The 13,200-nt window shown below is 36.0% G+C and overlaps 1 protein-coding gene across 2 annotated transcripts in view; it reads left to right on the top strand.

Moving 5' to 3' along the window:
* Positions 1-13,200, top strand: part of MALRD1 (MAM and LDL receptor class A domain containing 1) — a 596,047-nt gene that overhangs the window by 344,626 nt on the left and 238,221 nt on the right. For both annotated transcript variants that reach the window (XM_088844424.1, XM_055428153.2), the window contains one exon: positions 2,371-2,554. In XM_088844424.1, coding sequence (XP_088700550.1) covers positions 2,371-2,554 — 184 coding nt within the window. The remainder of the gene's footprint in view (positions 1-2,370; positions 2,555-13,200) is intronic.

The following is a 13,200-nucleotide window of genomic DNA, read 5'->3' as shown; positions in this document are numbered from 1 at the left end:
CCCAGGTGGCTCGGTGGGAAAGAATCTGCCTGCCAGTGCAGGAGACACAGAAGATGTGGTTCAATCCCTGGGTTGGGAAGATTCCCCTGGAGGAGGAAATGGCAACCCATTCCAGTGTTCTTACCTGGTTTCATGGACAGATGAGCCTGGCTGTCTACAGTCCATGGGGTCCAAAAGAGTCGGACATGACTGAGCACTGAGCTCGAATTAAGTTTGCAAATTAAAACAGAATTATTATCTATGCATGTTCTGCTGTTAAGTGTCAAACACCTTCTACTTTAATCTTTAATTTAACTAATCATTCCTTTGATTCTAAATCACTAAGACATTGGTGATAGTCACAGATTAACCTTGAAAAAGCTTCTCTTCCTTAATCATTAGAAAGATATGAATTTCCATTAATTAGGTGTGAATTTCCCATCCCCTTCAATGCAGGAGTCTCTGGGTGTAAAAATTTGTTTGTTATTTTGGGGAGGATGTTGAAAGATCTATCTGTGTACTGTTAGCTGTTTTACAAAGTTAATTTTAGAGTAACTAATACAGAGTTCCACTTTCCCTCTGTAATTCCCCAGAAGAGCTGCTTGACTGATTGATCTGTGCCTCCCTCAACAGAATGAGGCGTCAAACTCATTTATTAATATTAGTTTCCCAAACGGGTGAGACTATGAATGTGTAACTCCATTGGATCTCCTCTTCAAGCATTTCTTTTTTTGTTCAGTCAATATTTTTTTAAAAAAATCTGTAAAATATGTGTTTGAGTTATATGCTATAAATCAGTTGGAACATATTTGATTTTCTAGATGCCACTCCATTGAATATTCTCCTCTATCCCATCTTTTTGATTATAAGTTTCAGTGACCAAATTTACTTGTGAATTTGTCATAAAAACACAATACTGGACCCTTAAATATTAATTTTGGGGACATAAACATAATTATATATATTTTTCCCTTTTTCTTTGCTATATATCCATTGTTATGATTTGTTAACCTCAAATTCCCAATAAGGACTACGCCCAGAATAGCAAAGAGCAACACATACAGTTTAAGCCTTGTCCTTGTGCTCAACTAACTTACATTCTGTTTTACTGTTAGTATCATTTTTTTTTTTGCTGTTGTTATTGTTAAGATTATGCAATATGTCACATTATGTCTTGTCCTATCATGTCATGTTATACTTGGATTATTCATCTATTAGAATATTGTACTGATAGCAGACCAAACTTTGACATTCAGAGTATTGCTAATTTGGGTTCTTAAACTTTTTAATCAATAGAAATTGATAAGAGGGCAAACAAGAAATTCGACCAAGATTTCACTGGAACTCGTGCTACAGCATCAGGGAGCAAAATCAAGTGCCAGTTTCCTTTGCTTGGGAATGGCGTGGGTGGTCTGCTCACCCCATTGGTGATACTGTTGAGCAGGAATCATGAACCGTCACCGTCCCTGCTTTTGCTCCTGGCACCTCAGAAGTGGCAGTTGGGTTTTAGTCTTTTTGTAGCTTATTCATAATTTACTCCACCTGTGCATTGGTGCAGTTATTTTTAGTCCCTTGTCGTTTCTTTATATTCTCTTGGTCAAGGAAACATTTGTCTTGAGGGGAGATATTTAAATGTTTCTTAGAGGATTAATTTCTCCTTTACAGTTTGAAGAATTTGCTCTAAAATACTGTTAAGCCTCATGGAATAATCATAGTAGAATTTTATAAATAGCCAAAATCATACAATCATCTAATAGAATTTTTGAAATACCATCTTAGAAGTGATCGCTTTCCATTCATTTCACAATGTCTTATATCTATCAGGGATCTGTGATTTCTCCCACCTGTTCCTCCTTTCTTCTCTCTTTTCTCTTTCCTTATTTCCGGTCTGTGAGTTATTTCAGATCTGTAAAGAAAGGTATTGGGTTGGACAAAAAATTTCATTTGGGTTTTTCATAAGACGTTACGGAAAAACTATAATGAACTTTTTGGCCAACTCAATACATTATCAGTGAGTAAAGAATGAGCATAGAATGTTGGCGGGAAGGGTACCTAGAGCAGTAAAACCAGGGCTTCAGTAAACCGTTCAGACTGCATCAACTATCCATTGAGAACTTCGCATTCAAGCAAGAAGTGGATTTAATTGAGTATTCACTTGCTAATAATGATGTCTCCGAAAATATTGAAACAAATTTACAAGTCTTGCTCATATTTCTTTTGGGAATACTTAGTAGATTAATGGGCCTCTGTTTCAACGGGGTAAAGTATACCATGACTATTATCAGCTTTTTAATCAGTTTTCACTGGTCAAATGCTTATGTTCTAAATAATCGGTGTTTTTCCTTCTTTTGTGTTAAATTATTTGCCTAATGCAAACTTCTTTATTTTTAGACAGAGAAAGGACTATCAAAAGTATGGGAAGAAAACAAGCAGAACTCTGGTGATCACTGGCAAAAAGCTGTCATCCTTCTAGGAAAGTTAAGGAATTTCAAAGTCATATTTCAAGGTCTCCGTACACGGGATCTGGGAGGAGGAGCTGCAATTGATGACATTGAATTTGAAAACTGCATGACTGGTAAGTTTCTTGAAGGCTCTGCTGTTTGGGAGCACACATAAAACCTAGCCATTTATCTTTGCTTCATATTTATAAAATGTTCTGCAGTTACATATTTTGTATGTACATAAAAATCAATTGAAAGAGATGATTTTATGATGGTTGAAATTACAGTTCCATGTTAAGGGATAATAGTTTCTCCATCCTTTGATTATAAAGATAATTCCTCTCTTCCTTCTGTTATCATCTTTTTCTAACATGTAGTAGTGTTTTTCTTTGAATTTATTTTTCAGCACAATTTAAACCATAAGCCTAATGTTCACATACATTTATGTAATTAATTTTAAATGAACCAGTAGAAAGGGTTAGAAAATAGGAAGTTAGTGTCTATATAAGAAATATATACAGCTAGGCATAATTCCGGAGAAGGCAATGGCACCCCACTCCAGTACTCTTGCCTGGAAAATCCCATGGACAGAGGAGCCTGGAAGGCTGCAGTCCTTGGGGTCACTGAGGGTCGGACATGACTGAGCGACTTCACTTTCACTTTTCACTTTCATGCATTGGAGAAGGAAATGGCAACCCACTTCAGGGATCTTGCCTGGAGAATCCCAGGGATGGGGGAGCCAGGTGGGCTGCCGTCTATGGGGTCGCACAGAGTCTGACACGACTGAAGTGACTTAGCAGCAGTAGCAGCAGCAGGCATAATTGAAGCAGAACTTGAACTGAGAGCTATACTTAGGCATGAAAAAGGCTACTCTAGCCAGTGAACAGAATTTGAAAAATATGTTATCATTTATCACGCTTCTAAATCTGAGGTATAATTACACTTAGATTCTCTGTATAGAACTACCGAGAAAATGTCAAAAATAATTATAAATATATTTGTACAGTTTCACAACTTCAAAGTTTCTTTCTGAGAAGTTATTCCATCTGATTTACAAAATAGTACAGTGTGATATGTCCTGCCCATGAAAGATAAGCCTTCTGCGGTTTCCTATGCTGGTTCCCTTGGAGGCAAGCCCCGGGACTGAAGAGCTAAACCTGAGTGCTGCTTAATTCCATTGCTGCTTTCATATTAAAATATCACTTCACTGAGACATTTTGAAGATATGACTTTGGTTTTTGGTGCTGTTAGAGCATTTGCTTTCTTTATGAAAAGCCTTCTGCTTAGATGTCAGTCTTTTTCTGAATCCCCCACCCCTCTGCTGTGTTTCCAGCAAAGGCAGCTGACCCAGATAAATGTATACATATACACACACACACACATATATATATTACATAAAAGCAGAATGTATGCACCCTAGATAATCTAGGGAGCAGAGAATCTGAAAACAGGGTTTGGGTGTGGAGGTGTTTGGAAGAGGATTCCTGGACCACAGAAAATGGGATCTGAAAATATAATCATGAAAAGGTATCTTAGAAGTTCAGTTCAGTTCAGGTCAGTTGCTCAGTCGTGAAGTTAGAATGTGCTTATTTAATGCTTTTCTAGTAACTTCCTAGTAATATGTTAAATTTCCATTATAGTTTGTTACTCAATTTATAAGTGATTCTGGCAAGTTCAAAAGGAAAAATTCTTCAGAGCTTTATCTAAGATTTTTAGAAAGAAGCTTTTTATTAAACAGGAGAGATTCTTTTCCTCTCCAGGGAAGCAGAATGATTCTTGGATAGGTGGATTCAGTGCAGAAAAAAAATTTGAGAGTTATTATTCCAGTTTTGCCAAGTTTTATGTTGAAGTTCTTTTTGTTCTTCTCTTAAAGTCCTGTGAAAATTTACATGATTATAATGCATTCAAGTCAATTGAACATTCATTCACCTAATACTTTATTATCTTATAATTTAGTGATATAGTACTTTTAAGTCTTTCTATGTCATAAATAAAGAGGCAATTTTGGTTAATTGTAGTGAATATGGTCAATTGTATGTCAAAGATATTTTAGGAAGACGTAACCATTTTTTAAATAGCCAGGCTGTTGCATATGTCTGGAACTTTAAAAAAGCAGTAATTTTTTTGATCTTCTTAGTTTTAAATTGTATGCCAATAAGACAGCAGTGCTGTGAATAATCAATAACAAGAAGCCAATGTGTATAAGGTGGTCTAGGTTGTGTTCTGCTCTTGCTAATTTAGAAGAGAATGATATCTGAAAAAACATCAGAGAGACAGTGTAGAAGGTGGTTAGGAACAAGGAGTGGAGTCACACTACCTGGGTGTGGAACCTGGCTCTGCCACTGGCTGACTTAGGTGAGCTTATTTCACTTTTCCTCAGTTTCCTCATCAATAAAATGGGTACAATAATAATAGCACTTCCGTCATAGATTTCTGTGAATACTATGTTACTGTACAGAAATTGCTTAGAATACTCTTGACACATAGTAAAAAATTTATGTATTGCACTGTATTGTTTTACCCATCATCATTAATATTAACCGTGTCGTATTTTTAAATGGTACTTTATTGCTCTATTAAGAAACCAGCTTCATCCTATGAAAATAGGTCACCATAAAATCTGTCATGGAACTGATTCCCATTTGAGATGAATAACTTAAAAAATGACTTAATATTCATTTATCTTATCATTTTCTGCCAGTTATAATAGAACACATACTGTATGATGCCATTTATGTGAAATGCCCAGAATAGGAGGTTTATAGAGACAGAAAACAGATTACTGGCTACTTAGGGCTCAAGAATATGGGGTGGGGGAGTGACTGCTGATAAATATAGGGTTTCTTTATGAGATGATGAACAATTCCATAAATACACTAAAACCATAAAGTTGTAAACTTTATATGGGTGGACATAGTGGTATCTAAATTATAAATTATTTATCAAAAGCTATTAAAAATAAAAAAGAATTCAGAAAATATTCTGGAAAAATGGTGGTGGTGGTGAACAGTTTTTGAACGTTTCCCAAATTCTCACATAAAACAGAACTGGGGACTATAGCCAATATTTTATAATAAGTACCAGTTCAGTTCAGTTCAGTCGCTCAGTCATGTCTGACTCTTTGTGACCCCATGAATCACAGCACGCCAGGCCTCCCTGTCTATCACCAACTCCCGGAGTTCACTCAAACTCATGTCCATCAAGTCGGTTGATGCCATCCAGCCACCTCATTCTCTGTCGTCCCCTTCTCCTCCTGCCCCCAATCCTTCCTAGCATCAGACTCTTTTCCAGTGAGTCAGCTCGTCGCATGAGGTGGCCAAAGTATTGGGGTTTCAGCTTCAGCATCAGTCCTTCCAATGAACACCCAGGATTGATCTCCTTTAGAATGGACTGGTTGGATCTCCTTGCAGTCCAAGGGACTCTCAAGAGTCTTCTCCAACACCACAGTTCAAAAGCATCAATTCTTTGGCGATCAGCTTTCTTCACAGTCCAACTCTCACATCCATACATGACCACGGAAAAAACCATAGCCTTGACTAGACAGACCTTTGTTGGCAAAGTAATGTATAAGTGGAGTAAAATAACCTTTTAAAATGATGAGGCACTATATTGTACACCTGTAATTTATATAATATTGTACATCAACTATAATTTTTAAAATTAAAAAAGAAATAGTCAAAGCCTAGTTGGCAGTCTATAAGCTATAGAAAACACATGCAGCAACGTAAGTGAAAATGCATTCCTAAGTAACCCAATATATAAGCTACTGAGGAGAAACTGCCAACAGCCACAGATCTGTATCGTGTTTATGTGTATGAGAGAGAAGCCAGGAGAATCACAAGATGGCCAACAGATACTCACTTGAAGATGCAGTCACATGGTTTTAAAATGGCAGCCAAACCTGGGAGAGATTTCACCTACTTTTAGAGTCATTGGGACCAAGGGATCTGTGGTTAAGTCTGTGGGGCTGGAGCAGTCTAAACCCCAGGAACACTCAAAATTGATCCACCAGGATTCCCTTTCAGGACAGCAGCCCACATTCAAACACAAAACAAAAAATGAACAAGCAAAAACACTGGGAGTGAAGTCAAAATTGAACAGGGAACGATGAGGAACAGAAAAGACTAACATCAAAGAGCTGTAGGGACATAGATCCAGAAAATTTTGACAAGCACATCATTATTTTTTCATACATGTATGTAGAGTATATAGACTTATAATTCTTCCTAGAGTCGTAACAGAGTGTCTCAGAGATTTTTCTAGGACTTTTTGAAAACTCTGGAATCTATGCATATTTTTAAAATTTCAAAATTAATGGGAACAAAGTTTTAAATTGATTAAGAGTGAAAGGGGAGAAAGTAGAGGCTATAGATGAGATATATTTGATGGCTATCTACTTTACCTGCAGATAAGAAAACTATTTCAGCTTCATGTCTACTTTTTACCTTCCATTCAAAAACACATAACTTGGTTTACTAAGTAATATTTTGTACATGGCCAACATAAAGCTTGATATATACCCATTATTTCTTTGCATTCAGAACACATCATGGCGCTACCTTCAATTAACTGTCAAAATTACTGTATTTATTTTTAAACAGAAAAATAAAAGAATAGGTCTATCTTTGCTGTGTGCAAGGACATTAAAAAGCACACCTCTGTTTTGGACAAGCTAATATAGAACCTAGTAACTTATTCATTTTTTAAAAAATGACTGTTAATGAATTTGAAATTTTATCTTTTTAAATTCAAATTGATTTAGAAATTATTTGTACAAAAATCTTGTAAAACACAACCATCATTCTATAATACAGAAAAATAGGAAGGGGATTCATATAGTGACAAAAGAAATATTCCATCAGTGTAACTTATAAAAGTGGCAATTCACTTAATTTTGGATCAATATTATTTATTAAGTAAAATCATTTATTATGCACATTGATACTTATTGAGCTGACCATTAATACTAAATATCAGTTATGTCAGTTTTGCAGTAAGAACGCTAGGTGCAAATCCTAGTTTGACCACTTGTTATCTACTCTGTGGTTTTAGGCAAGTTTCATAATCTTCCTTTGTATTCTTTTCCTCAGCCAGAAAATGATAGGAATACTGCTTCCATCTCAAAGAGCTCTTACAAGGATTAAATCATTTACTTGAAACAAATTCTTTGAAGAATATGTGGGACATAAAAAGCACTGAATATTTGTTGGTTACAAGTATAGATGAACAACAATGACAAAAAGCTTGACATTGTTCTAGGCACAACACTTTCTGTATCAACGCTTAAAAGCTGGTTCTGTCCATTCCCATGTTCAGTCCGTCAGCTACTAGGCTACAGAAAACTGCAATGAACTATGTGCGTCTTTTTGAAGCAGGGCTGAAATGCCTGTGGCTCACAGTGTTTGGCTTTCCTGATTTTCCATTTCCCCTTTCAGTGCCCCTTTCTTGATGCCCGGCATTTCCTCCCCTTCCCTGTGTGCCCCTCCTGTGTCTTCTGCTGCCAGCACTGCTCTGTGAGCAGTCTCTAAGACACTGGTAAACCCAGGACCTTGGGCTAGGAGCCAGTAACAGTATAAAATGTTGCCTTTTCCACTGAAAAATCTAGAAGATCCAATTGAATGATGACCAGTTTTCCATTGAAGGAAAAGAAGGAAATAATTCAGGGATTGAAAATGCTTCCAGAAGTCAATAAAGTCTTCTAAGTAGACAGGAGCCCAGTAGCTACACTGTCTCTCTCTTAATTCATATGGAGGAAAACACCTCATGCTCCCCCAAATAATCCTAAATGTGAAAGGAAGGAAACACCTTTGGGGAGAAAGTAAGAGAAGACAGCATCATTATAATATCAGATATCTAGTACATTGTCTTCACACATCACCTAAAAAAGATTATAATGACTCTCATACCTTTTGTTTTCCCCCTTAAACACTGTATGTATGACTCCTCAGTGTCCTGTAAGCAGTAATTGATTTGGAGTGAAAAACAGTGGTTTGATGATAATGATTTCAGTGAACCTCACTCAGAATTCAAATTGAACTTGGGAGATCACAAAACAGCGATTGCTCTATATAGAGTTCACATTTACATAAATCTATACACACTACCCTGTGGAGTGACTTTAAAACTTCGCTTCTTCACTTAGTTAATCTGAAAAACTGTATTTCTGCTCAACACAGGAGTGTTCCAAGTAATTTTCTCTTATAGTAAATGTCAGAAAAGGGAAAAAAAGGAAGATGATAGTCAGTAGAAAAAAATATTAAATATCTCACCATAGTGAAATAATTAAAAGTGACTTATTTTTAATAACTAATGGTTAAGTAATATGTAGTGCTTTATAATGTAAGAGTACATAAAAGATGAATGAATCAGTGGATGGATGAATGGGTGGATGGATCAATAGATGGACAGACAGATGGATTAATAAAAAACATTTATTCAAATGTTTTTATATTTGAAAAATCAGAACAGAGCCTTCATTGAGTTATAGTCTACTGGCAAAAGCAGACAATAAGCAAAGAAATATGTAATGTTGTGTCATGTAGTACTGGGTACTATGACTGGTATAGGGAGAAAGTGTTGGAGAATTATTACCCAGATTAGAGTAGTCAAAGTAATCTCTGAAAATTACAGATGTTGGCAAAGGCTTGAATGTACTAAGAGGCAACCACATGGGATTTCCCTGGTGGCCCAGTGGTTAAGACTCTATTTCAAATGCAGGGGCCATGGGTTCAATCCCTGGTCAGGAAACCATGCCTCACCACATGGCCAAATATTAAAAAAAAAAAAAAAAGGCAATCACACCAACACTCTGGGGAAAAGCACTCCAGGCCGCAGGCACAATAAGGCAGACTCACTGGGAGGGAATGCATTCCTGAAGCAGAAGGAAGTGTGGGAAGACGGCAGTGACCCTCAGGGTTCAGAGCTTTGTCCCCAGCTGCTTTGTGCTAGGATCATCTCACAGCCAGAGGGTAAGCGAGCAGACTCTGGAGTCAGCCTTCCTAGGTCTAAATTCAGTCTCTGCCACTTAGTTGCTGTGTGACCTTGAATAAGCACTTATCAACTCTTTACCTCAGTTTTTTATGGCAATGAAAATCGGACCTACTTTATAGGGCAATTTGTGAGGATTTAGCAAGTTAATATGTGCTAGGAGCTTTGAACAGTAACTCTTTGTGGTAACTACTCAGTAAATGTTAGACATGATTATCATTGAAATCCTCACCATCATGTTTAATTTAATCATCACTGCAACTCTGGAAAATTGAGGAATCCAGAGGTTACACTAAATAATCCCAACCAGCTTGATTTCTTTACTGATGCTTAATGGCACAGAAACAGCCATACTGAACCGTAACAGCATAGAGTACTATTAAAATCATGATGAATACTCTGGAGTAAAAGCAGTCGTGCAACACCTGCCACATCTAGTTTGTCAATAATTTCAAATGCTCTTGGAAGAAAGGCAGTATCAGACATTTCACTTGTACTCCTAACAGTGGTGTGTTTTAGTCACACTTGAAATATTTTCAACATTATCAATCCTGTTTTTTTTAAAATTTAATGTTCAACCGGTCTTCATTGTTACACTCTTGTTTAATTTTGGATTCAGAATATTTTTCAGTAAGATGAGAGAGGGAAACACACATTGTGAACAAATGTTATAGGACTTGAATGAGATTGAATTCACAACAGTTTCTTTATCTGATTATATACGACTGTTCTTATTTTAGGTATTCTTAAACTGCAATGCACCTTTTGTGCATAAAGCTAAAAATTTCTTCCAAGAATTGATATAATTTGTTAAACATATTCTGTGTGTCAGAGTCAATTCATATCTTTAAATTAAACCTGATACTTTATATTGAACTTTGTCTGTTGGCTGGTGAAATGTCCAGTGATTCTCAAGTTGTTCTGAAAAAGACTATGAAAAAGTAGCCTTACTTGAAGTAACTACTTTACATTCTGCAAATATCTTTTATGGGTTAACAAAAAAGTATCAAGGTCATACTTAAAAAATTTTGTTGTAATTAATATATATCCTGATTATATTCCTCTCCCAACTTACATATCAATAAGATATCCATCCATCCATAGATGTATATTTTACTAAGTATACACTATATACATTGTTCAGAAATTAAACATTTTGACTTTTCAAAGAAAGGCAACTATTGATTCAAAAATGTTTATTTATCAAAAGGGAAGAATGGTGATCTCAATTCATTGATTTATGAACAAATACTACAAAATTTTTAAACCTACCATTGTACATTAGAGATATTTACTGTTTCAATATATCCATTTTCTCCCCTGAGTGTCCCAGAACCTTTCAGATTGGTTCAGTTCAGTTCAGTTCCATTCAGTTGCTCAGTCGTGTCCGACTCTTTGCGACCCCATGAATCACAGCACGCTAGGCCTCCCTGTCCAACACCAACTCCCAGAGTTCACTCAAACTCATGTCCATCAAGTCGGTGATGCCATCCAGCCATCTCATTCTCTGTCATCCCCTTCTCCTCCTGCCCCCAATCCCTCCCAGCATCAGAGTTTTTTCCAGTGAGTCAACTCTTTTAGATAGGTAGGTCCATGTAAAAAAGATGTGGCCAGAGTGCTGTGAGGACGTGAAATGTCATTTCCAGGCTGAAGCATTTCCCAGCTGTTGCACAGCCCACCTGGTCTCCTTCTGCTGCTGTGGTTGAGGATGCCTCATTTTCCAGGCAACGTGTGTACATCTGCCTGGTCCCCTTGAGTTTGCAGAGAAAAATCCCTACTTCCAACTTGTTATAGAGCTAGATAGCAAAGTGACCAAAAAAAAATTATATTTTTGAGATATGGAGATTATTTTTTAAGTGTCATATAATCTAATCAAATCTAATGAACACATCATGCATTTTCCTGGGTTAAATTCAGTAATATTTTTTTACATTAGGGCTATTCTGTAAAAAATATATTTACTGTTCCTATACTAAAACTTTAAATATGTTAAGAAAGAGTATCCACAGCATTCCTGGCTCCAGTCTTATGAGGAGGGTGGTCAGAAAATTAAGTTGAAACTAAGCAAAGTTCAAAACCAAGAGGTGGAGAGACTCCTTGTCATCAACCCTCTCCTTCCGGTCATTGACAGCAGTACGCTCACTTTGCCTCACTGGTTGAATTAATTTGAGCCAGGCTTCAGGGGAGAAGTCTCCTTGTTATAGTCAACCAACAACATTAGTCTTCATTAACTGAGAGCCAACTTATTTGCTTCTTGTAAAATCCAGGGAGTAGATTCTTATTCCTGATTCCATGCCCATGTTTTAGACAATAGGATTAAGTAATTGAGTTTAATATATCTTTAATCAGCTATTTTAAATTAAAAAATAAAAGCCATGAATGGATCTAATTACTTTAATGTTGCATTCAAGTCAACCATTTATTATGTACCTAGAAAGTATCAAATCTTAATTTATCTTTTAATACATTTGATAAAATTAGCACTTCAGTGTCAAAAAAGTCTACATTTAAAGATGTAATCATATCATCATGATCGACTGAATATTATAATTAATGTGATTGTACTGATTATAATCAAGCACAATAATATAACTTGGTTTGTTCATAATATTAAGAAAATGTAATTACTTCAACATACATTTTAGTAAGCCTTCAATAACCCTTGAAATATCCATAAGTTCAAATGAAGACTACTGTAGATCTGAATACTAACATTTTCCTTAATTCATGCAATGTCTAATTAGAATTTGTTTCAGTTACAATGAACATTTCCCCACTTAATATCTATTAGGTCAGTAAGACCATTGCTTAGAGAATTTGTGATAGTATGGCATTTCAATTTTTACTGAATTGTATTTTTGCTAATTTCTAATCAAAATACATATTAATGTTTATGAAACTTCCATTTTACACTGATATATATGTGTGTGTATATATATATATATATATATTTAATTTCCATTACACAGTTGAAAGGTAAAGTCTTCAATCCTGAAACAAATGTATTTATATAGGATATGCAAGATAGAAGTGTATACAAAATAAGTAGATGTGGAACTCAAATTTGTATCCAGTTAGCTCAAACATAATAGGTTTCAACAAAATCCATAGGTGTTTGCACATGTACAAATATTAGGCCAGGACCAGAAACTAATTTTTTGTCTATTTGATGAAATACACACACACATACATGCATGCATACATACATATACGCAGAGGCAAGCATGAGTTTATGCAAAAACCTCATAATTTGGATAATCATACAAAAGGGCTTATGGGAAAACAGGATTGGGACAAGCCACTATAAGCATAGATAACTAAGTTATACAGTGCTAGTATAAATAGCAACCATAGTAAAAATACAGGCACAGTTTAAGACATTTTAAAAATCCTAATAGAGGAACTTTTCAGCAAATGTGCTACTTTCCCTAAAAAGGTGTGTGGGGTAGGATGCAAGGAATCTTGATGAATGGGTGGTGTGAAAAAGAGTTAAGGCTTTTGAATTATGGAGGCATGAGAAAGTGACAAAAGAAAACAAACGAGCGTGTGGAGAAACAGAGCACAGAAACACGGGATGAGGCGCATACTTAACAGCCCTGTATTTTTCTGTTGCTCTCTGGCTGAGCTGTGGTAGAGTACTTCCCTCTCTTCCACTATGCCTTCTCTGCAGAAGACATTATCATGGAGGGAAAAATAATGTAGGAATCCATACAAATTCTGTGCTGTATTGATTTAATTCCTTCATTGCTTAGCTGCATACAAACCATTATTTTACAGAAACCTGCATTGCATA

The sequence above is a fragment of the Moschus berezovskii genome, chromosome 15 (assembly GCF_049115385.1).
Source record: "Moschus berezovskii isolate FMDL1 chromosome 15, NW_MosBer_1.0, whole genome shotgun sequence".
Lineage (NCBI taxonomy): Eukaryota > Metazoa > Chordata > Mammalia > Artiodactyla > Moschidae > Moschus > Moschus berezovskii.
Note: the sequence above shows the minus strand (reverse complement) of the source record. Positions and strands in the feature narration are given on the sequence as shown.